Raw genomic sequence first — 25,042 nt, 5'->3', positions numbered from 1 at the left:
TGTCAGACAGGGAAGCCCTTACGACAGTCATTCATGATTTGGTTACCCCATAACTGGAGTACTGTAGTGCACGGTACATGAGTATCAGAGAAACTGGCACCCTAGGTGAATTTGTGCAAAGGCCATCTTGGCCACAGCTGCCACCTGCTGATGACCTGCTAAGCCAGCTTCTGACTCCTCCGACATCTTGGATTTCTGGTGCTCTCTGCTTCCTGCAAATCAGATCATGCTACAGCCAAGGATGGAACATATCTGAGCAGAGGGAAAATGAGATCATCCCCAGCAGGAGGGAGGAGGAAAGCTGCGCATGCATCCAACACAAAACAGGCAGGGCTGCCCTCATCAATTTTGCTGCTGGAGGCAAAGGACAGCCTGGCTGCTTCTTGCTTCAGTTTCACAGCTCCCGGCAGCAGATGAATTAGAAGGGGACGGGGGTGGCCAAGTGGCCCTCATAGTGTCACCTGCAAACACAGTGACTGCTTTCTTTCCCTCCCAGCACCTGCCAATGGAGGCTTGGGCCTAATGGAAGACTCAGTTTCAGGGCGCCAAAGTTACACAAACCTTTCCCAGACAAGAGAGTTGTGACTGCCAGAATCGATGCCGCCGAGAAGTGGGGAACATGGAATTGGAGGGTCCAGATGATGCCAGTAAGATGAGGGGAGAACCAGGTAACTTGCTCTGGGAAAAAACAAGAGATTCAAAAGTCCTTGTAGCTAACAGATCAGAAAGCTGTTCTTTGAGCTGTTCCAGCCCCTTCCTCACTCATGCTCAGACGATGCTCTAGGGATTGTATTTTTAAGACTGATTACAGTTGTCAGCTAAGAGAAGACTTTTTAAAAACATTAAAATGAATTTCCAGCAGGTTTACTTTGCTGTTCTGCAGGATGGCCTTTGCCCTCTGAGTAGCTGAATCAAGAGAAACTGCTTTCCCCTGACTGAATGGGTGCAGGCAACCATCTTCCTAGCAGTGTTCTGCCTCCCTCCTACATCTTAATGTAGAACATGCGGGGTTCTCTTCTCAGATGCAGCCTCTCTTGCTCCTGTAGACGAATCCCCTCATTTGTCCTCTGGAGACCAATTAAGACCACAGTTGCTGCAGAAGAGAACCTTCTAGAACAACCAGTCATCATTTGCAGCGGCAGAGTGACCTGTGCTTCTGCTGACCCCCGGTCTGACCCGAAGGAATCAGGGCCCGCCGAAGAAATGTAACCGGAGAGCTAGGAAGTGTACTTTAGGGGTGCAAAGCTGCCGGAGAATGCTGAGAAAGGGCAGGACCAGGTTTCATAACATTTGTCTGGAAGGAGTCTTTTGTTTTCTACCTATCTCTGCTTTAAAGAACAACAACAATTTACAGGAACTGATCCTTGTGTGTACATTTGACTACGTGAGAGCACTTGGATGGACAGTATGGTTCATACTGTCACTAGCTGCTTATTAATAACAGTGTAACTTAGAGCCCCCCTTTTCTTAAGGCTCATCGTGCACTTACCGGTTTGTTATGTGAAAGAACGCCAATAGCTGGATCCCACGGCCTCTTTAGCAAGAGGGACAACGCCTCGGCACCTGCCGCACCCGTCTTTGCAGTGGAAGATAACAGCATCCGGTCGATCAGGGTGGGAATCTGAAACCCAGTGACAAACAGGCTGTGGAAGTCCAGACCTTTCTCTGAACCACCGACTATCTCCCTTTCCTTTTTTTTTTTTAACATCATTTTTGAGGTCTGCCAAATGAAAAAAAAATGAGACAACTCTCTCGGAATGGATAAGATTACTCTCTTGAACACAGACGTCAGACCATTTTTCATCCGCTCTTATGAGGACCTCAGTCCACTTTTTGGGGTGTTGCATCTACATTTAATACCCTCCCATTGGTGTCTTCCCTTCCTCAATCAATTCCACCTCCACATTACAATACAAAAGGGGGACAGAAATGACACTTGGGGCTCTACTGTCAAAAAGGAGAGGAAACGCTGAAATAGAAGGCATAGAAAACCCACCCACTTCCAAACATCTCGCATCCATCACCTTTCCCTTGAGAGTCTGCAGAGCATCCAGGTACGCAGCCAGCATTGGCAAACTGAGCGTTTCTACCAAAGTTGCATGAAGCCACTGGATCAGCTTGGTCTCCCAACTGATGCTGGCCAAAGCCTGGCGGACCCGCCGAGCACACTTGTCCACCGCTATTCTTCGAAGCACCGGTTCATTGCAAGCCTTGTGAAAAGCAACCAGGAAGATGCTCAATAAGTTATGGCACCACAGCTGCTTCTTTTCAAGTTTAGAGGTAAAGCAGAGACTTCCAGATTCAGTTGGATAAAATGTGGAGTACAAAGAACATGGACACTCTTCATAATTTTGGCACAACTGACTGAGCAGCTACAGGCGCAGAAATGAGGGAAGGCAGGTGGAAAATGAACAGGAGCCGGGAGGTTCTTACCCCTTCGTTAGCTAATCGGGCCAGTCGGTCAGACTGCAAGGCTTTGAGGATCTTATTAAACAGCTTGTTTTGGGCCACTGTCCAGCCAGATCTGTAAAGGAAAGATCCATTAGAAAGTCAGGCTCCCAAAGAGATCAGGACTGCATTACAAGTTTCTAACTTGTACTCAGATCTAACAGAAAATCTACTTCTCCCCTTGCTTTTGCACACGAAGGCAAGGAACCTGCAAGTTTACACTTTCATATCCCTGATGTTTCTTGCGCATCTGAATGTGGGGGATTATGATTTGTTTGAACCTGGAGTAACTTCCCCCCACTCCACAAGGTCTCCTCAACCAGCCCACAAAAGCCCCCCACAGAGCAGGCCTCGTGTGCCTTCTGTCTTTCTGCTGCACCTCCATCACATGCTGCTGCCTTGAGGCATTGTGGCACCTAGAAGCAGTGACTGTGAAACACTCCCACTGCGCTATCCCAACTGGTGACAGGACTGTGCCTACCAAGCAGAAGGGGCATCTCATAGGGGCAGTTCCTAAACAGCAGCCTCTTCATTAATTAATTAATCTGCGCTCAGTCGTTACCGACTCTGCAGTGACTGCTTGGACAAGTCCTTGCAGTTTTCAAGGCAATTGTTTTTCGGAAGTGGTTTGCCAGAGCCTCCTTCCTAGAGTAGAGCCCAGCTGGCGAGCGCAGGAGGCGGGGTTTCCATTGCTTCGCGCCCTTTTCGGGCATGCACGGTTTTTCGCGCTTACTGGCAACTGCTCCCGACTCCCGTGCAAGCGCCCCCAGCATTTTTCCTCCCACTGGAGTGAGAGTCCCCATTTATCTACTCACGTGAGTTTTCGACCTGTTGGGTTGACAGGAACTGGGGAGGAAACAGGAGCTCACCCTGCTAACGCGAAGGCTGGACTCGAACCGCCGAAGCGTCAGCCATTTCTGGCCAGCAACTTTCAGCGTCATTAAGCCACTGCGCCACCGCGTCCCCCTCTCCTCTTCATAGCTCGTGTTAAGTCTGTGCATGCATGCACACAGCCACACACATGTAGGTGGCAGTGAAGAATTTTCCATTTAAATACCATCTCCAAAGTAGCACAGCTATTAAGTTGTACTGATTTATTTAGTACATTCATATCTATGGTATTTTTTTATGGTATTTATGGTATACGTTAAGTTGTACTGATTTATTTAGTACATTCATATCTATGGTATTTCTTCCACCATAGACGGAACTGTAAGGCCTGCAGCTGGTGAGGCAGGAACCAGCAATTTCCCAGGTTAGACAGAACTATGATATGAACAGTGAGCACACATCTTCCAGTTTCAAGGCTTCTTACTTCTAGACAAGCAAGAGACAGTGACATTTCCTCTGATGGGAAAAGTGGAAGGAAAAGACTAGAATTTTAATCCTGGAGTAAACATTTATAAAGGACTTAATTTCTGCATTCTGCAACAGACAGGTCTTCTGCATATACATACTCATACTTCATTGCCTGTAATGAAGCAACCTATCATGGTTGTGAGGCTTCTGCTATAAGCACATTCCTGAATATTAGGCTAAATATCTGGGGATATACTGCCATGGCTGGCATGAAGTTTGACAAAGCCAACATGTTAACATTCTTATGGGATCTCTGACTGAAGTTCTGACAGAGGCTAAGTACATGCCTATCATCAACACGATACCGGTTTAGCTGCACGTGTATGTATATTACATATGGACTGTAATATACATATCAACCTCAACATGGGTAGTCACACATTTTCCTGCACTGAAATCTCCAGGCAAGAGACCAGCTGATATGAAACAAATCTGAGTTTGCTACCGCATAATAAAACATCTCATACATCTATGTGCCCCAATACCTCCTCTCCCAAAGCATGATGATCACCCAACATTTTTGGTGAACATGCAGATTGTTCTATGTCTGAACATAAAGCCTGTGGCTGAATTGATTAAAGACTATGAGCCACTGAATGTGCTCAGCTGCAAGCCAGGGGAAAGGGTGGGGGAGCAAAGAGCCGCCATCTTCTCTTTCTGCATCATTTTGAGAGCTTACCTGCTACCCCAAGCCTACCCAAAGCCACCAAGTACCCACCTTCTTGATTGCTAGATCCCACCAGACAGTTATGATGTTCCTTATTTTTTCATTGTGATTCATACCCAGGGGTTCTTTATCTCAGACTGCCACATGGCACAGCCTGAACCTTTGGGGAGGAGCCTCTCTGCCCCCATTCAAGCATTGCTCGAAAGGGCAGAGATCTCACGTCACCTCAGCCAATGGTCAGTAGTGCTTCTTGTATTTCACTCTGCTCAAGGTAAGAGGGCTGGTGGCAAACTCCCCTTGCTACCAACAGGCCTTTCTTGTCTCAGGAATTCCCTACCATGTTTTTTCAGAGACTAGGACTAGGTATAACCAAAACAGGGTGTCTAAACCAGGACCCCATCAGGGCTTTCACAACTTGTTCCCCAAGAGCAGCTCAAAATTGCAGGAGCTGATGCAGTGGCCCCCGACCGTGGGAGCAAGACTCTACAGCCTAGCCTTCCCCTGAGCAACGTGAGAATCCCAGAGAAGAAACGGTTATTTACTTATAATTGATTTTCTGAACGATCTTCCATATTCTTTCACATAACCTGCCTCTTCTCCCTTCTTGGACCGCACAGCTGTTTCGAAGCCTGGGGGGAGTCAGCAGTTGGCAAGAATTCCACCATTCATACAAAATGGTTTGATGTGGGCAGGGCTCTCACCCAAATGCTCACACTCTGATCTGAGTTACTGTGCAGGCACAGAAGTTGCATCTGTGAAATCACAGATGATTTGAAGGGTCACAGTTACAGGCAAGTAATGTTTTTCTTATGGTTTCTATGCCACTTTTTCTCTTAGAAAGCCACCAAAGTAGTGCAAAATGGCGGGGGGGGGGGGGACACACACCTTAAAGCCCCCTTAAAAATAGTAAAACAATAAGATGCAAAAAGGGATTGAAATACCCCCTTAAAATACTCCCACTCTTACGTCTTTTCAAAAAAATCAAGTAAGGGCTAATAATAATTGTAGAATTTGGGAGTGATGCATTAAAAAACTTCTTTCACATATGCCTAATGGAAATGAAATGAATCTCTTCTCAAGATTTCTAGTACCTTTGTAAAACAAACTCTTTTTTAGCTTTTACAGGGTAGAATCCACCGTTATACAATAATAAAGTTATATTTTTAAATTTATTTAAATTCTTAGACTATTCAATAGCTGAAGTTCTCTGGGCATTTATAATAAATACACCAAAAAATAAATAATACAATTTGAGTTAAAACATATTGAATAAAATCAAATAAAATACAAAATAAAAACACCATATAAACTAAAGGCAGCAGCAAGGCAGGCATCAAAATCTAACACAATATGAATACAATTAGAATATGATTAAAAATAATGGAAAATAAAACGGTCTTCACCTGGAACCAAATGATTCTAATGTGGGTACCAGTTCAGCCTCTCTTGAGGAGGGAATTTCATGAATGGGGTGCCATCACAGAAAAAGACTTCTCCCTTGGAAAGACCCACCTCACCTTATTTGTGGGAGGGGACCTGGAAGAGGGTCTTGTTAGAAGATCTTAAGGTCCAGGTAGGTATATACGGGAGAAAACACTCCTTCAGGTAACCTGATCCTAAGCCGTTGACTGCTTTAAAGGTTAAATTGCTAGAGCATACATTATTGTTTTTGTTGCCAAAGACAAATACACTTATGCCCCTGAAAATTTCTTGGTAATTTCACAACTACTAGTTGCTGACCTAGAATAATTAAGGAACGATTCTCACACCAAGGGCTGGCAAACACCTCCAGTACTATTTGTTTTCTTTTTAATTTACAGACTCAAACATAACAAAAGCAGGTTTACAACTTTCACTGATCGCATTCTGAATCAAAAGCTCCGCTCATTCATATACCCATGCAGGCCTCCCTAGTTCAGAGTCTAGCTAGCTAGGCTAAGTTTGAGCTCCATAAGAGTCAGGGTGGGACCGAAATACAAAATGCTTCTTCTGTGTGATGGCGCCCCAGGACTACAGTTCCCACGGATGCTTATATCTTCCAACAAGGCTTGACCAGTCTATCCTGGCATTTTCTCACACCTCTGGTACATTTCCAACTGGAATGCCACTGCCTCATCAATTCACATGGAAACTATCTGTGCTTTGAGAACCACCTTTTGTTGTGGTTTCAGTTCAAACTCTTCCTACTGCTACTTTTCCATTTGCTGTGGAGGATGAAAGTGTTCCGACCAAACCTTCCTGCTTCTCTGGCCTGTGCTGAGTGAGTCTCAATACTCCACCTTTCATACATGTTCATTCACATAAATAAACGGCATAAAACTGCACATTATCAGTCTAGTGTGGTTTGGGTGGAATTATACGCTACTCATCGTACACTGTCATTATTATACTGAACCATGGATCATTTATTAACATGGTTAGAACTACGAGTAGTTCAGAGTATAATCTGAGATGACTAGAAGAATCTTTTGGAATTCAAAATTAATTTACAAAGTCTAATATTATATCATCCCAAATTATACGCAGGGTTAGAAACAGCACCATCAAGGTAGAGACAACATCAGCACTTATAACGATTTTCCTCCATGCCTCCCGCCACTCATGTTCATACCTGTTCATATGCTCCTCCCAGTCATCAGGTGGAGGAGGTGTATCAGTATCTGTACGGGCAAAAATCACATGGCGTTCACACTCATTCATCACAGTTCGGGCCTTCTGGTTGTCATAGAGGGGCACCGGTGTAGGTGTCACTGTTTCTACGTCAATAGGAACATCTGCCTCTCTGAAAAGAGATACTGGAGTTTCAAGAAAAACATTTTGTAACCCTCTGTTCCTCTTTAATGGCTTGGCAGCTTGAAGAAAATCAGCACACCAGTAACATGTACTCAAAATAACATGTGGAAAGAGAGATCTGCAACATGGTCTAGTCAAGTGTTGGTTCCATTAAATGTTCAGCTCAAAATGAAAGGCAGGGAAAGAAAGAGACAACTCACATAGCGCTATTATCCTGATGTCGCCTGGGAGTGACAAACAGCAGGCGTGTGGGACGGGCATTACTGGCATCAGGGTGGGCGCTCCATGGCTTAGCATAGCTGTGGTCCAAGAAGACCAAGTCTAGTTCCCTCTCATGGACTGACAGCTGAAAAAGCAGGGATGTCCCCATCCTCCGTGCTGAGGTTTGAAAGTCACGCTCATTCCCTCGATAAGACATGTTTCAGTCTTTGCCTTTAGCAATGGCGCACCCTGCTCTTAGAGCCTCGCATCATTCTGTCTGGAAGGGAAGGCGAAAGAATGAGTAAGTATCATGAAGAGATACAAGCTCGGGCTGTGTTCTCTCTCAGACCACATTTACTTATTCATTAATCACATTTGTAGACTACTACAATTCTGAAGTACTCTTGGCAGTTTCAAGAAAAAATGCACAATGAAATAGATTATAAAATATATATCAAATCAATTTAAAAAACATAGAATGCAATTAAGGAACAAAGCCAAACTATAATCCAACGAGATGGAATCACAACCCAAATGCTCTCCAGAAGAGCTGTGAACTGATGTCCACCGGAAGACCACTGCAAAGGACCAGCACTGCCTCCAAAAAGCAGTGCTGCTGAGCCCTGCCCCCCCCCCCAAAGTGGAGAACCACTACCAGGTAAATCAAATTGGCTGGGCCAATTCCAACAGAAGAATGTGGCCCAGCACATAACTTGGTGGCAAGCCATGTGGGGCTTTATAGATTAACACCAGCACTTTAAATTGCACCCGGGAGCCACTGGTAATCAGTGTAGAGCCCGCAGCATAAAGTGTTTCTGCTGGCGAACACCAGTTAGCATATGGGCCTCTGCGCTCTGAACCAAATGCAGCCTTTGAGTGGTCTTCAAAGGCACCCCCACGTACAACGCTGCAGCAGTCTAAACAGGTGGAGGTGAGGGCCCTGGGACAAGATCTCCTGCCCCAGGCAGGACCACAACTCGCGTACCAGGCAAAGCTGAACAAAGCCCCTTTGGCCACAGCCGCTACCTGCTGTTCTTGCAGGAGCTGTTAGTCCAAAAGGAGCCCAAGTCACAGACTTGCCCTTCAGGGAGAGCGACAACAACACTGGAGCAGACCGAGAGCCCCGATGGACAAGCAGGACTTTTGTCTTGCGGGCGTCTCTCGCTCAGACCCCCGCAGCCTCCGCATGCCAGAGCGGCCTGGGGTGGCAACGTAAAGCTGGGCGTCATCAGGACACCGACGGTGCCCGCGCCCACGTCGCTGGGTGGCCCTTCCCGTTTAAGCTTCCCGGAGATGTTAAGGGGGGTGACTAACCCTCCCCCGCCGCCCTGAGCAGACCCCGCTTGGCTTGGCTTGGCTTGGCGAGTGACTCTCCTCTCCCCGCGCTGGTGCTCCAGGAGCCGCTTCTGCCCTCGTCTCCCCAAAGCTCTCGCCAAACCTAGAGGCCACCCGGGACCCGCCCGCAGAGAGGCCGCCTCGCGCTGCCCGCGGCAGCCCGGCCCTCCACGCGCCCGACGGCCAGGAGATCCCCAGCGCCCGCCAGAAGCCGCCCGGATCCGGCACCTGGGGCAGGAAGGGCCCACCAGGCCGAAGGGCGGGCGAGGAGCAGCCGCCTGCGCCCCCGGGGCCGGGCCCTGCCCAGCCTCCACTGTCGCCGCGGCCGGGACCCGGGGCGGGGAGCTGCCCCGTCGCCACAGAGGGCCCTGCGGGGCGCCGGCAGGTCGCTTCCGTGGCCCGGGCGGGCACCGGAGCCTTCGGCCAGTCCGGCCCGGGAAAGGGCGGCTCAAGCGCGGCGCGCTCCGCCTCCCCGGGCGGCCGACCCGCCGCCGCCCGCTCCTTCCCCTACGCGCAGGGGCGGCCGGCGCTCCGAGCATGTGCAAACTGCAGGCCCCTCCCGGACGGCGGCTCCCATCGAGCACTACGCGGCCCCCCGGCGGAAGCGCCTCTCACCCGCTTCCCAGCCGAGCAGGGCGGCGGCGGCGGCGGCGCCACGGCGGGGCAGGCCGCGCGCTCCTGCGCACGCGCGGGTCGGAGGCCGCCTGATCGGACGCGGAGCCGGCGGCGATGGCGTTCAGGCCCGGAGGCTGGTTGGGCGCGCGCGCCGGCAGGCTCGGCCTTCCTTTTCGGGCGGCAGAGCAGCTTTCCCTGCCGGCGGCGAAGCGGAACGGCGGCGACTGGGCGCATGCGCGCTACCCCGGCCCGCCTGCTGGCGGCGCTGCGCCCGGGGGGAGGGGCGGAGGCGGAGTCCCGCGGGCGCCCCCGCTGCGCCCCAGCGATTGGCAGGAGCGCACCGGAAGCTCCGGGTCAGCCCACGGCCGGAAGCCGGAAGCGGAGGAAGCCGCCCCTCCCTGCCAGCCGCCTCAGGGCGACGCGCGGGGCGACCGTGGCTCCGGCTCGAGCGGAGCCATGGGCAAGCGGAAGACCGGCCTGCCGGACAGGTGAGCGGAGCGGCGCCTTCGGGCCCGGCCGTCGCCCTCGCTCCGCCAGCCAGCGAGTGGCCCGGCGGGGCGGGGCGGGGGGCACAGCCTCCGCTGTCGTTGGGGTTTGGGGGGAGGCCGAGGGGAAGATCCGCCAGCAGACGCACGGCCGCTCCCGGGAATCGGATCTGTCGTCCGTCCTCCGGCCCTGCCGTTTCGCTGACTGAGGCGGTTCCTTGGAGGCCGCGGTTCCCGCTGGAAGAGGCTGAAGTAGCCCGCTTTGGTGCCTCTGAGCCAGCGCACGGCCCGCTTTGTCGGACGGCTCCGGCTAGCCTTGGTGGGGGAGCCCCCCTCATTTTGCCCCCATAATCGCGAGCGGACTGAAGCGTCTGACCCGCACGGAGGCTTGAAGTTGGGACTCCCTGGTCGCGTCTGATCCTGTAACGTCCCCAGAGTCAAGTTAAAATAAGCGTCCGATGAATTAAAGTTTCAGTTCTACTCAAGTTCAGAAACCTTTCTCATTATTTTCAGGACTTGGGGAAAAAAACCTGGTTTGATTAAGTTCAGGGTTTACTGAAGGCACCCAACCCGTATTAAAATCTTTAGGATCCCTGGTGGGGGCATCACTAAATCTCTTGGATTCATTTCTGTTGCTGCCTTGCATCAAGTTTTTTACTTAAACATCATGTGCTGTATGTGTGATATTTAACCTCTTCCCATAGTATTTCCAATTCGTTCTCAGCTGTTAATCTGTTAAGAGGAGATTGCTTGATGTGCCTTATTTTTCAAATATTTTGATGTAATGCAAGTTAAAAAATGGGAAGCTCACATACTGCTAGGCAAAGTAATAGCCTTCCAGGAACTGGGGCCAAATCTGTTCTTTATATGTGCATCAAGAGTGGAATTAGACATAATGAGGCCCCACCCCAACTGAGAAGAACCAACTCATCTTGTACTGTGAACTAGAGGTAGACCTCGCTTACCGACTGCCTTGTGCAGTAACTGTTTAGTTATAAGGATGCTGAAAAAATAACTTTACGACCAATGCCCGCATTTACAACCTTCACAGTGTCCCCCAGTCACATGATCACCATTACAATCAGTATATGTTGTCCTGTGCCTCACCTGTTGTTTTTCTTTTTCCCTCACGCAGAGTGGAGGGATTGGAGAGGAAGGGATTACAAGAGAGTAAGCAAGCACACAATGAGGAATATACATCAAAAGGAATGTGCTGGCACCAGGAGTCAGGAGCACGCTGTGCAAACAGCCCAGCACATTCCCCTGCTTACTCTCTTGTAATCCCTTCCTCTCCAGTCTCTCCACTCTGCAAGTGGGGGGGAGAAAAAAAAAAGGCACAGGAGAGATTGCCTAGAGATCACTTCCTCTCCCCACTTGTTTAAGCAATCTCTCCACTCTGCGAGGCACCATTGCATTCCTTTCAACATGTATCCCCCATTGTGTACCTGCTTACTCTCTTGTAATCTCTTCCTCTCCAATGAATCTAAATACAAACATTAATTCTCTTCTTGCTAATTATGCCGGCAGATTCCAAAGGGTGGGGGAGTGGGGGAAAAAGGGAAGCTGGAGTAAAACTGTTAGGAGGCAAACAAAAGTGGAAGAGGTAAAACTGATTAGTCTTATCAGTTACAGGCAGGAGTTGCCAGCTGGCTATCCCAGCCTTAGGGTGAGCATTCCAAGGGGCAGGAGAGTGGGGAAAAGGAAAGCACACATGATTTTCCACTTAGCAACTGCTTCGCTTAACAACAGAACTGCCGGTCCCAATTGTGGTCACTAAACGAGGACTACTTGTAGTCCCTTGCTCTCAGCCCAGGGGTGTGTTGCTAAGGGTTAAAATGAATGGAGATTCTGCATGTGCATCTTTCTTCATTTGAGAAATTGTTAGATGAACTGGCAGGAGATCCCTCACAGCTCTCTCACTGGCAGGGTGTGGGGTGGCTCATGGCAATCCTGTGGCATCGGCCATCCTGTTCTGCAGGGTTAGTTTACTCCTTCTCTCCAAGGGAAGGGCAGGATTGCCGCTAAAGTGTACCGAGTCATTCAGCAGCGGTGAGTGGAGCAGCCTTCTGGGCTGGATGGGCCGACCGGGCAAGACAGATTAGACCACTGACTGGAAGCAGTTTTCCCGAATCTGCTGCAGCATAGTATTTCCTTTGGAAATATGTCTGCCTGCTCAGAAAAGAAGACACAAATAATTTGGGATGGTAGAGATTATTTCAGGGAGTAACATCAATAGTTTGATTTCTGGAAATGGGTGACAGCTGTTTTCCAAAGATGCCTACAACGTTTGAAATGTGTTCACTGGCTCAAAAGAGTTGCCAGCTTCTCTGTTATCCTTCCTTACTGCAACCCTGTCCTAATCACGTTGAAGCCAAAACAATAAATTGTGAAGTTTCATTTCTAGATGGACGGATTACTTGCCTCTTGGAAAAAGAATGCCTGGAACACGCTTTATTGCCTTTAAAGTTCCCCTTAAGAAGGTAGGTAAGGTGCAGAATGTAGTCACTCAATTACTTTAATTTTTCAGTACCTTTTTAACGTAGAAATGTCACTTTGGGGGTAGGTGGATTTGCTGGCAATATCATATCAGCAATTTGTAGATATGTAGCTTCAACATAGTGTACGTTTTTAAGTTTTTTTCCCCCAAGGGGAAGAAATATTTTGAGAGAAAGCAAATTTAAATTAGTGAATTTGTAAGCCACAGAGTCAAGTAGAGCAAAGTAGTCTAAATAAATATATAAATAAATAAAAATAAACAAACATTGATGGAGACTAAAGGTATTTTGCCAGAAAAGCATGAAAACCTAAATATTGGGTTCCACAGAGTGAATTTCAGCCTGAACATTGACAATATTAATTAGGGGTAAGTTTTGCAGGCCAGTTTTGGTTCATATGTACTGGCTAGCCTAACATGATTGCTGTCCAAGACCAAGGAGAAGCCTCCTTTCTTGTCTCGAGGTCAGATGAGTGAGCGTTTCTGGGTCTGCAGGTTTACCATTCCAACTCCAGGGTGCTGCCATTAGGGTAGGTTTTCTTTATTTTGGCTGGTATTGTGCTGCGATCCAGATGTGGTTGCTTTAGTGGCAGGTGCTTCTTGTGTTGGACAGTTACAGAGAGGTGGAATTTGACGTGTTCGAGTTCAAGGGAACTTCCCTGTCATGATCCCTGTTGTAGTGTCAAACACCTTACTCTGTAATGTTTGTTTGAAAAATAAATTTGCTGAAATAGTAAAAAGCAGGCCATTAATGATTACAAATATTATTATAGGTAGATTTTAGCCCAGGCATTTGGATATCTCTGGTAAAAAAGTGTATACAGGTAGTCCTTGCATAACGACCCTAATTGGGACTGGAATTTCCATCACTAAGTAAAGCAGTCATTAGGCGAAACATCACGTGACCACACTGCTTAGTGACAGCAGTTCCAGTAGTCCCAGTTGTGATTGCTAGGTGAGCTCCTCACTCTTCTGCCCTGCTGCACTCACCTCTACTTCAACTCCCCCAACCCGCCTATCTCCCCACCATCTCTGCCCTTTCGGGTGCCCTGCACTCCACGACTAAAAGGGCAGAGATGGGGGGGATAGGTGGGGGTTGCAAAGGCCTTGCAAAGGGCCAGCAGCTGCCTCAGCCAGGCACACCTCAACAGCAGCAGAAGGAAAAAGATGGCAAAGGTCAGCTGGGGGTGGCAGATGGCTGCAGGGGTAGGTGGCGGAGTGCAGGGCGGCCAAAAGGGCAGACATAGGGAAAGATAGGTGGGTGGGGAGAGTTGAAGTGCACCCTGCGGTCGTAAGTGCAGGTGGGCTGCCAAGTGGCTGAATCACAATCACATGACTGCAAGGACACTGCAATAGCCACAACTTCAAGGGTGGGTTGTAACTGCCATTCGTTCAGCGCCATTACTTCAAATGGTTGCTGAACGAATGATTGTTAAGCGAGAACCACCTATACTAATCAGTTGCATCATATACAGGTAGTCCTTGCTTAGTAACCACTCGTTCAACAATTGTTCAAAATTATGACGGCGCTGAACAAGGAAACTTATGGCCAGTCCTCAAAGTTGTGGCTATCCCAATTATAGTTGTTAACTGAGGACTACCTGTACTCATGTAACACAAGGTTATGCAAATACAACTATGCTTTGCTTCTGATATGTATTAGAGTATCTGAGAGTTTAGCAGCAACCTTGGATAATTTTTTTTCCAGAGTTTTGAATGGAGGCTTGCCCCAGATAAGCGTTTTTCTCCCTTAGACCTTATCACTCAAGTGAAAGAGCAGAAAGAGGAACTTGGTTTGATCATTGATTTAACATACACAACACGCTATTATGAGCCAATGGTAAGTTTCCTTTAACAGCGTTAAAGGGGTAAGTTGTTATATGATCTTAATTCTTAATACAGTCATCGGTTTGGGATTACAAAGGCAATTTTGAGAAAAAGGATTTTCAGGTTGAAGTTGTTTTCCTGCATATAGTAATTTTAAGCAGTGTCTTGGCAGTGGTTAAAACTGGGTGTCTGTTTGACATGTTATGTGTTCCATTGATTTGTATTCCTCTCCATTTCCAGTGTGAATCCTGTTTGGGAATTAAACTTAATTCAATTACAGTCATTGTTACTAATTTAGACTACAAAAGCCTTGCCAAAGAGGAAGGTCTTGATTCCTTATGTAAACAGAGAAATCTACTCCCAGTGTACTACAGCTTGAGAACCACACAGGAGAAGGCCCTTTCCCTTGTGTCTGATGGATGAACCTCAAAAAACTAGAATATCCTTAAGGAGGGCCTTCTTGCTGCTGACCATAATGCTTCATTTTGAAGTCTAGATTGAGAGAGGAAGCCTGATGGATAAGTAGGCCCAAGCTGTTTAGGACTTCAAAGGTCAAATGCAACACCTTAAATTGTGCTCAGAGAACAATTTCAGGTACATCTCAGTAGTAGCCTTACATACAGCACATTGTATTAAATCAGTCTGGGTGTAACTAAGACATAGGTGACTGATGCACAGCTAGCCAGCTCAGAGAGAGCTTGATAGGTAGTGATGGCTACCATTGCTACCTGGGAATCCAGAAATAGTTAGGTCCAAGAAGCAGCCCTTGTCTGCAAACCTGCTTTTTCAGGGGAGTGCAACTTTCTGCAGAAGGTTGAACCCCAATTCCAGAGCCCTGTTTCCTATCAGCCAGCAGCACCTCCATCTTGGCTGGATTTAGTTTCAGCTGGTTTACTTCTGTCTACTTTGATATCAGTATTAGTCAAGAAAATCTCTTGGAGTTAGATAGCAAGGAACCATAGAACTGAGTGTATCAGCATATTGATGGGACATCACTCCAAAGCTCTATCTGACCTACTGTATACGAGTATCTTCTGATTCAATCCAATGAGATACAAGCATTGCTTGATCCTGCAGTTGAGCAAGGCTTTCAAAGGAAATTTCTCTATGGAAAATATGGTGGGACAAGGAAAAGGGTGCATACTGATTGCTAGACTTAAGTTTTCAGTCATAGTGATATGAAATGTTTCAAGGCCAAACAGCTAAACAGCAAAATCATTCCAGTAAGGTAAACCATTCTAGCACTGGAATCCTTCTAGTAGGGTTGGAACAGGAGTTTCGGTTATGGTAGGTGGAAATGCAAGAAGAGTCACTAGCTTCTTTTCTGTAGTCCTTTGCTCCCTAAACAAAAGGAGGCATTGTAAGCTTGGAAATTGGTACAATAGGTATCATAACTGATTTATTTTCTCTAAGTGGCCATTTTGGTATTCACTTCAATCATTTCTGCTTTGCATTTTCTTTTAGGAACTACCAGATACACTGCAATATTGTAAAATTTTAACAGTTGGACATGAAGTACCTAATAATGCTACAGTTTCTAAATTCAAAAGTGCTGTAAAAAAATTCCTCAAAGAAAACCAGCATAATGGTGAGCCTGATCTGATGTGCAAACTTTTTGATTTAGTAACAGAATGTTCTATTAAACTCCAAAACATTCCATTCCTGAACCTGTTCCTGGACCATCTCGGGGGGGTTGGTGTGCAGCAGTTTCTGGAAATAACTTTTCCAGGTGTAAGTGGTTTGAGGAGGATGAAAAAAGTCTGTTTTGGGGGCTAGTCCAGCCTAGAAAACCTCAAATTATTTCCAGTTTGGAGAATTTACATCCATAAATAGCTGCATTTAACCATCATCTACCAACACATCTAAACAATACTGAGCAGAAAAGGGCTGGTAAAAACAGAAAGATTCCCTGAAATAATAAAATTGGATACTGAAGCAAGAAAAGACAGAAGAAATGAACAAGAAATAGGGATACTTGTACTACTTCTGGAACATATCAGTCAATCCTTGGCTAGAAGCTAAGCTGGCACTATTAAATAATGCAATGCATCTCCATTTTCATAGAGAGTTTCTGCATATTGTAGTTTGTCAAGAGTGCTGTATGTGATTAGTAGCTTGCACGTCACATTACTAGTTTTTGCTCATAAATACTACTGCCTCTTCCAACACATGAAAATAACAGATATATTCGTTCATGTATAAAAGCAACTAAAAAGTAAAATTATCTTTGTAGTTGGGCCTTTAGAAAGACATTATTTGCATTTCCTATCTCTAGACAAACTTATTGGAGTCCACTGTACACATGGCTTGAATCGAACAGGATACCTTGTTTGCAGGTAAATTTTCCTTAGGAACAAAGGGGATTCATCTGTCTGGTTTGATAAATTCATCTCTGCTGCATAAATGTCATTTAGTTTATGTCTATCTTCAGTTGATGGATTGCAATTTAAAACTGGATTGTAGCTCAATTAATTATAATCCCTCTAGCAGCATTATTTTCTGGTAGTCTTAATACTTTAAAAGAGCAAAGGAAGGACGGGAAGAAGAAGTTACAGACATTTCTTGCTACAGTTGCAAACTTAAATCACATGCTATAATTAAAAGTGGGGTTTTCATTTAGAAAAGTTGCTGATTGCTTTTCTAGGCAACCCAGATTTACCTATTTGTCAGAGGCCCTAATTTCTCAATATGGTTTTGTGCCTTAAATCAGGCATTTCACCAGGTATTGCATTGGGTAGGACTCTGGACCTTTGATTCTTGTTAAAGGTGCTTCCCAGGAGAGCTTATCCATCAATTTCAATAGGACAGTGAGAGGGAGAGAATTGGTAGGCATATTTTTATAATCCTTAAAATAATGTTGAAATTAGGAAGTATTTAATATTTCTTAAATTGTGCACACTTACTGAATTTTGTATTTCCAAGAAATAGTATTTCAGCCAAGCAGTTAGTAGTTAGACTCTTATTTAGTGATGTGTCTAATTTCTCTGTTGGTCTTTAATGCACAGTAACTATTCAAGGTTATTATCCAATTAATAATGCATTTTTTAAACTGAGCCTATTTTTAAAAACATGTTATAATTAAACATTTCAGTGGAGTAATGAGGGATGAGGATCACATAAATGATGCTATTTGTGTTCATTTATCTCATTTGTGTGATGACATCATTGCACAAATGTTAACTGACACAAACTGCACAAAGTCTCATTTTACTGGACCTCAGTGCAACGGACTGTATTCAGCAGACCAGATTTCCCACCAGATGATCCATTATCACGCAGATGATATAAATTCGAGGGGAAATTTGGTCTGCTGCACTGAGGTCTGGTAAATGAGGTTGCGATGCACAGGTAGTCCTTACTCGATGACTACAGTTGGGACTGGAATTTAGGTTGCTAAGCAACGCAGTCATTAAGCGAATCATCATGAGACTGGACCCGATTTTACAACCTATTTTGTGGCGGTCATTAAGCAAATCACCGCAGTTGTTAAGTGAATTACACGGTTCCCCATTGACTTTGCTTGTAGGAAGCCATCAGGGAAGGTCACAAATGGTGATCACGTGACCCTAGGATGCTGCAACCATCACAAGTGTAAGCTGGTTGCCAAGTGTTTGGATCGTGATCATGTGACCGCTGGGGCACAGTGACAGCCGTAACTTCAGGCAACAGTCATAAGTCACATTTTTTAGTGCCGTTGTAACTTCAAATGGTCCTTAAATGAATGGTCATGAAGCAAGGACTACCTGTATTGTCATTTTTTCTTGTTACCTTTCTTCTATCGCTAATATACTGCTGTTGTGTTAAGGTATCTTATTGATGTTGAAGGAATGGATCCAAACAGGGCAGTAGAGTGTAAGTATTGTGCCCTTAAATCTAGTGCTCTTTATTGCCCACACTAATCAGTAGGATAGATAAAACAGTAGATAGCTAATAAACGCAACAGTTTGCACAGCCAGAAAAAGAAAAGAAAGAAAAAAACATTAAGCCCTAACAAAGGAGCATTGTGAATTAACCTTTCTAATCCACGGTGCCCTACTTGATTAAAATACTAGGATTGTGGGATATGATAGCCATGGAAAAACTACCTATTAATTGCAGGCATGTTTTACAAGCTGTCATGGAAAAAGAAACATTTTTGAGTCCTGATCAGACAAATCATATTGGGGATACAATCCATCAGGTTGTCTAGAAAAGAAAGCATTCCCATTGCTGCTTCAAGTTAAACTTTTTTTAAAATTAAAGAACTCCACAACTCTCCCTTTGCCACTGAAACATCTGTAATATGTATGAAATCTGAATTGCACTGATAGAGAAAAGGGCCCATAATGCTTCCTCTAAAGATTTATTTTTCATGTTGTATGTCGTGTGCATTGCTGTAGTCTAATACTGGGTCAACAGTAACCTCTACTGCGTTTTACAGTAGGGGTGTGCAAAACAGTGAGGCATAGAATGTTCCATTGACAAAATGATGTGTTTTGCATGCAGCTACTTTCTAATAGAGAACTAGCTTGGTCTCTCTGTTGCAAACCTAGATGGTGCCCAGAGAAACTTACAAGCGCCCTGCTCTGGGCCCCATGATGCAAAATTGCCTGTGGGGAGAAAGCCGCCTGTTTTAAAAATCAGGTGTGATGCTGCTTGTACTTTAATGGAAATAGTATGTTTAGAAATAACATCTATACATCTATACACAGAACATCAACGTTTTTTTTTCTTTTCATAGTATTTAACAGATGCAGGGGACATTCTATAGAGAGGAAGAACTATATTTCTGCTCTTCAGGAAACATCTGGAAAAAGGTGATTTGCTTTTCCAAAGTGGCTTGCTGAAATGGAGCCCTGCAGCATCTTTTACATTTTGTACCTTCTAATTCCTGCCTGTGAAATGGGGTTCCATAGCTATCAGTTCTTGCCTATTGTCCTACAAGCAACATACAGACATACCCCTCACACTGTTTCCCTTCAAGATAAATAACGTTACATAATAATGTCACACGATGTGCAAAAAAAGAGTAAGTAGTAATAAGCAACAGAAATTGTAGGCACTAGATACCAGGAAATCTAACTGAATCTAGTCTACACAAACACTATTCATTATACCTCTCCATATAATGCTATTCCTGTAAATTATCCTGGCTTTCACCAAACCCATACATTGCTTTGTTTTGCTTGAATTTCTCATCCCTCTCTTTTTGGGTATCTCTATCAACTCCATCCAACCGCAGTTTTCTCTACAGGTAGTCCTTGGCTTATGACCACTCATTCAACTTCCATTCAAAGTTATGACAGCCCTGAACAAGGGGGATTTACATCCAGTCCTCGAAGTTGTGCCCATTGCAGTGTCCCATGGTCACATGATCACAATTTGGGCACTTGGCTACTGCCTCACAATTATGATGGTTGCAGTGTCCCATGGTCACACGATCACCATTTGCAATCTTCCCTCCCGGCTTCCCACAAATAAAGTCAATGGGGAAGCCAGTGGGAGGTTATGAGTCACTCCCGTGAGTCACTCCTGCTCCCACTCCTTTTTTGCCTGCCCGCCTGCTCTCTGTAGCGCCTGCCCATAGTACCATCCTCTTGCCCATGCTCTGTAGTGCCCACCCGCAGCACCCACCCACCGACCCATAGCTCTTGCCCTCCAGCCTGCTTGCCTGGGATTCCCACCTCTCAGTCATGTGAGGTCCTCGCTTGACAACCCATGCAGTCCTGGAGTTACGATGGCAACCAGGACTGCCGGGATTGCCTTCACTAAGTGATGCGGTCATCTCACATTACACTTTACAACTGCATTGTTTAGCAACAGAAATTCCAGCCCCAATTGCCATCATAACCTGAGGTCTACCTGTATCTTCTCCTTTCTCTCAGTCCGTTAATCCCCTCTTCACTTACTTGTTTTGTGATTCAATCATGATTCATTCTGTATGATTAAACTAATTCAAACCAAATTCATCTACTTACTCTAATTTTTCACCATTTATAACTTCCAATATTTTAATCTGTTTTGCTGTCAAAAATAACTACCTTGGTCTTCAAAAGATTAATTTTCAGAACCATGTCCTCATTGCAGTGTACAGTCTGTGTAACATCAACTGCAAATTATTTGGCCAACAACACATTGTCTACTTACAAAGTACGTGTATGTTGACATCCCCAACTGGCATACCACCATCACAGACATTTCCTACATATTTATCCATAAATACATTAAACAACCACTTCCGTGCACATGTTCTTCAAATGGATTAGACCACCTTCATTTAGTTCTTTTTCATCCTTCCTGTTTCTTTTAGTTTCACAGACACAAAGTATTTCTACTGCTTCCCATTCATTTCATTCCTTAATTCATGCTCTTTACTGCTGACTCCTCTTACATTCAACGTCACAATTTCCCACTTGCCATAGTCGTCACCAGGTCACCATAGATATTAGCTTCCACTGTTCATCATGACTTTCATCAACCAAGACTTTAACATCATGTTTTTCATAAGATAGAGAAGGCGTAGGCTAATTACTGCTTGGACATAAACACATCACAATGCAGCACTTCCCACTAATAAGCTGGTCAGTTTGAGCACAATTTGGATAGCTTGCTACAGTGTAATGAAAGTCCAGTTTTACACTGTGTATACATTCTCTTCTAGGCAAACTAGGATTGATCTACCAGAGACTCCCTTGCAAGCCAAAAGACTGTTGCTTGCATCCCACTGGCAGAAGTTACTGACAGATACTCTAAACCCCCACAAGCAGTATTTTAAATAATTGTGTTTGATTTCCTTAATCTTTTCTTTAAAGGAACCGTCATATGGCTGTTTCACAATGTGACTGGATGAAACGGCATGTTGGTCATACCCCAAGTGCTGATTCTGGAGTTGTTGAATACAGACCACAAAACTGGGAACACACATCAAGGTTTTTCTTTCTTTTTTTTCTTTTCTTTCCATGGATCCAATATGGTTAAGTGAAAATAGAACCTTCTGAGGTTCTGGATAAAAACACTTGTTAAAGTAGGAAAGGTTAGGGCAAGGTTAGATGTTGACATGTCCTCAAGTCATTTCCAGAAGCATCTCAGTTCCCCCCTCCCCCCTCAGAACAGTGTAGAGTCCTTCATGCTGTTTCTTCCTTAAGAAACCTTGATTTGTACTCCAGAGGGACTGGGGAGAATTGGCAGTTCATTGGGTCCCTGCCTGTTGTCCTTGCCTCTAGAACCTGTTTTCCCAAGAAAACATTTGACTAGCAGAGAGGGGTCAGTAGGGTTCTGATTTAACATCTCCTTCCCACAAGCTCCCTATCCTGTATCACTCAGCTGACTTAGGAGGAGGCATAGTGGTCTGGTGTAGTGGTTAAGACACCAGGCTGTGGGAGGGGCATTGTTTGCACAAAGCAGGATACCTCTGCAGAGTAGGGGAAGGAAGGATTAACCCTCTTCTCCCCTTGGCTGGCTTTTTTCAAGCTTATTACAAAATTTTGCAAAATCTTTATCTTGCTTAAATCTTTAAGTCTCCTGTAAAATAAACCACAATGGATGGGTAGATGTTTTATTTTTGACATATTGTGATATATGAATGGTACCAGTGAATAAATCCTGATGTTTAGAACAGTAACCCCAGTTTGAAATCATTGGATTGTTGTCAGTTTTATGGGGAAGAACTGTCTGCTGCATCTTCTGCTGCTCTATTGAAAAAATATCCTAGGATTCTCCAATTCTGTTTATACCTCATGCAGCCATGCATTAGTTTTTTGTGTCTTGAGTGAGTGTTGACTCCTGGCAACTACCTGGACTAGTCTCTGCAGTTTTCTTTGCAAGATTTTTGGAAGTGGTTTGCCACTGCCTTCTTCCTAGGACTGAGAAAGAGTGACTGGCTCAAGATCAGCCAACCAGCTTCATGCCTAAGGCAGGACTAGAACTCAGTCTCCTGGTTTCTAGCCTGGTGCACTGTTTTAATCATGGTTTATTGAACAAGTCAGTTGTCTTCATCTTCATACTATGCATAGATGGGCAATGCTTGGGGGAACCAGTGGAATCAATTCAGCTTGTCACAACATCCTAGAAAGGCACAGCTACTTTTTTTGTGTATTTGTTCATGGTTCTAAGGCTAAGAAGGGAAGCAGGAGATCTACTACATGCAAGATGCACACAACCCCACCCTTATCCCCCAAGTGGCCTCAAATAACCACAATAACTTTTAACATTGCAGAAAAGATAAACATTGCTGGGCCAAAATTTTGCTGCCAAAATTCAGCAACACAATCTCGAGGCTGTTGGGGTTGCATATCTTCATACCACCCTAACCCAGTTTACAAACAGCTGGGTTAATGCATGTGAACCCATCTGTTTAGTTCCCAAATTCTAGGGTTTAACACCTGTTTGTTTTTGCTGAAATGTTGCAAGATTTTGCTTGAGAACAGTGTGAGGGGATTCTTTGGAGAAATAGTACAGATCACCAATAAAGGGTTTCCAGGGAGGCTTTTATTATATAAAAGTTTAACAAACTTATTTTCCTAACCTCTATCTCAACACATCACTAAGTCTATGAACAATTCTGTTCTCCTTTGTTGCATGAGTAATAGTAGATTGCTTTAGTAACAGTCATGATCAATGAACTTTAGCCACTATTTACCCCTTCAAGTTAGTTGGCTTCTGTTGCTCTTGGCTTTGCAGTTTCTCAGACTGTGCTGGGGTGGAGAAAGAAGGTCCTTTATCAGCTGGCTGTCAGCTGTTAGCATCTCTGCTGCGTTGATGAGGCTGCGGGGCTGTGCTTCTCTTGTCAGCTTGTCTGCTGTGGTTTGCTGAAGTCCAACCTGCTTCTCCTTCACCACCAGTTGCCTGCTAAGCTGATGGCTACTCCACTGCTCTCCCACATGACACAAATCTTGCCCCAACAACACCCCATTGTGGTGCTGTCAGCTTTTATAACTGGAAACCAGGTGTGGTCCAGTGCTCTTCAGGCTGACTTAAAGTCCCAGGGAAGAAAACAAAGGGAAGGAAGAGCTCACGCTGGCCACTGCAAAGCTCTCTTTCCACAAATGGTCCCGAGTTATTTGTGCATCAGCAGTTTTTGCCTTTTTTCTGTTTCAGGCATCTTCCATTAAGGAGAGGTGGACGAAACCAACACAGGTAAATTGCTGAGGATTCATGGAAACATCTTCAGACAAGGCATGGTGTCTGTGGTTGGTCTTAGATGAAGAGGACATCTGTTCCATGTTATACCACGACAGACTGTCATAAATTAATTGTCATGATGAATTGTGCAATTGAAATCTGAATGTTACCTTGATTTTGCATAACTATTTCTAGAATAAGGATCTGGGTTTCCAATATTCCTTTTTGACAATGCTGAGAGAGAGAGAAAGTATGATTCCTGGGACAAATGCTGTTCCAAACTTTCATGTTCTAATTTTGCAATAAATACTGGCTTTTTTACGTATCTAGCAGACTCTCACAATGCCCCAAATACACAAACCCTCCCTAATTTGTGTGGTGACCCAAGTTCCAGGAAGTGATGAAGTGCAGCAAATCAACTGAATACTTTTATATCTGCTGTGTTGTTGTTATTGTCCATTAAGAAGAGTAGGCTCCTGGTGATTACAGGGACAGGTCCCTTTTTGAAGTGGCTTGACAGTACCTTCTTCCTAGGGTGGGCAGACAGTAGCTGCCAGTCACCAGCCAACCCCCATGTGCCTAAGGCAGGACTAGAACCCATGGTTTCCTGGCTTCTAATCCAGCACCTTAACCCCTGGACCAAACTTGGCTCTCTCTGCTCCTCCAATATGCAAATCACAGCAAGAGTTGCTGTACTGTTAATTGCCGCTGCTTCCCTGAATAAAATGATGACAGAATGAAAAGAACGGCCTTTGAGATGAATCTGCAGTGATTTGTGGGTGGAGTGGAGATCACCCTGTAACTAAATCAAGTCTTGTTTGATAGAGTCCTGGCATTTACCAATAGCTATCAGCAACATTTTTATTTGCTTTAATGTGTCTCTTCAAAGCTTGGTGGAGGTGCAGCAGGGGGCTCATCCACTGCAATTTGATCCATTAAGTTCAAAACCTTAAGTTGAGGGGCCCAAGGTTGGCAGCACAAGTTCTTCAAGATCAGTTGTTCTGCTCTGAAATCTAGTGCTTTTTCTTTAAGGAAACGTTCTCAGACTTGGAACCAGAATCTCGTCACCTGTTACAATGGAGGGAACCAAGCTTACAGCCCACAACATCACCCTGCAGCCAACATCATCCATCGAAGATCAGGTCATAATGCCAGGCCTGGCAATGGGCTATTCTTCTCTTCCCAGCAACAATTTCAAGGATGTCAAAGACCCTGTTTTCAAATACAAAATCCTCACTGCTCCCTGCAACAACATAGAAATCAATTAGACAAGCAACACTATTGGAGCCCTTAGTTATGAAAAAGTAATTGGCAGGAAAATATAATCTAATTGTGGAATTCATCCTTAAATTAAATTACACCATTGCTGTTTGGACAGAATGCTTCCTGAGTTGCATCCAATTCTACTGGTGCTGCCTCATCGTTTAGTTGACTTTTTGGAAGGATGGAAAAAAAAAAAGAAGCTAACTGGAAACCTGCTAATAAACAATTGTATCACTTCCAATAGAAGAATTCTGTTAATAAAGGAAAGAATATTCAATTGATTAATTCACCAAAAATATTTTTTATGTCATTTTGAAGAAAAGGATTAGACTTCCTTTTAAGACAAATGCTTATATATTGATCTTTAGCTATTAAATTTATTGTTCTTCATACAGTTAATATGGTAGTAAAAAGTCTTCACAAGGAAACTGGTTTGGTTCTTTTGAAATTTATTTC

The 25,042-nt window shown here is 44.9% G+C and overlaps 2 protein-coding genes across 5 annotated transcripts in view; one reads left to right on the top strand and one right to left on the bottom strand.

Moving 5' to 3' along the window:
• Positions 1-9,557, bottom strand: part of KANSL3 (KAT8 regulatory NSL complex subunit 3) — a 23,744-nt gene extending 14,187 nt beyond the window's left edge. The window contains exons 1-7 of one of the 4 annotated variants that reach the window (XM_088152089.1): positions 9,419-9,557; positions 7,468-7,745; positions 7,086-7,256; positions 2,434-2,524; positions 2,025-2,210; positions 1,490-1,621; positions 562-678 (exon numbers count right to left, since the gene is read on the bottom strand). In XM_088152089.1, the coding sequence (XP_088008215.1) occupies positions 562-678; positions 1,490-1,621; positions 2,025-2,210; positions 2,434-2,524; positions 7,086-7,256; positions 7,468-7,685 (915 nt within the window). In that variant the 5' untranslated portion in view covers positions 7,686-7,745; positions 9,419-9,557. Of the gene's footprint in view, positions 1-561; positions 679-1,489; positions 1,622-2,024; positions 2,211-2,433; positions 2,525-7,085; positions 7,257-7,467; positions 7,746-8,494; positions 8,760-8,782; positions 9,298-9,418 lie in introns of those variants that run through there. The other 3 variants (XM_088152090.1, XM_025168358.2, XM_007430865.4) reach the window with 3 other exon arrangements.
• On the top strand, positions 9,533-25,014 carry DUSP11 (dual specificity phosphatase 11). Its single transcript, XM_088152092.1, has 10 exons — positions 9,533-9,906; positions 12,308-12,383; positions 14,106-14,237; positions 15,689-15,812; positions 16,500-16,560; positions 18,030-18,076; positions 18,945-19,020; positions 21,016-21,132; positions 23,300-23,338; positions 24,356-25,014. The coding sequence occupies exons 1-10, from the start codon at positions 9,533-9,535 to the stop codon at positions 24,615-24,617; spliced, it is 1,308 nt and encodes a 435-aa protein (XP_088008218.1). The 3' UTR covers positions 24,618-25,014.
• The last annotated feature ends 28 nt before the right edge of the window (positions 25,015-25,042 follow it).

The sequence above is a fragment of the Python bivittatus genome, unplaced genomic scaffold (assembly GCF_059951505.1).
Source record: "Python bivittatus isolate LINGU-HERP-01145 unplaced genomic scaffold, Pbiv_v1 ctg000680_np1212, whole genome shotgun sequence".
Lineage (NCBI taxonomy): Eukaryota > Metazoa > Chordata > Lepidosauria > Squamata > Pythonidae > Python > Python bivittatus.
The sequence above is the reverse complement of the archived record's forward strand: the minus strand, read 5'-3'. Positions and strand labels throughout refer to the sequence as shown.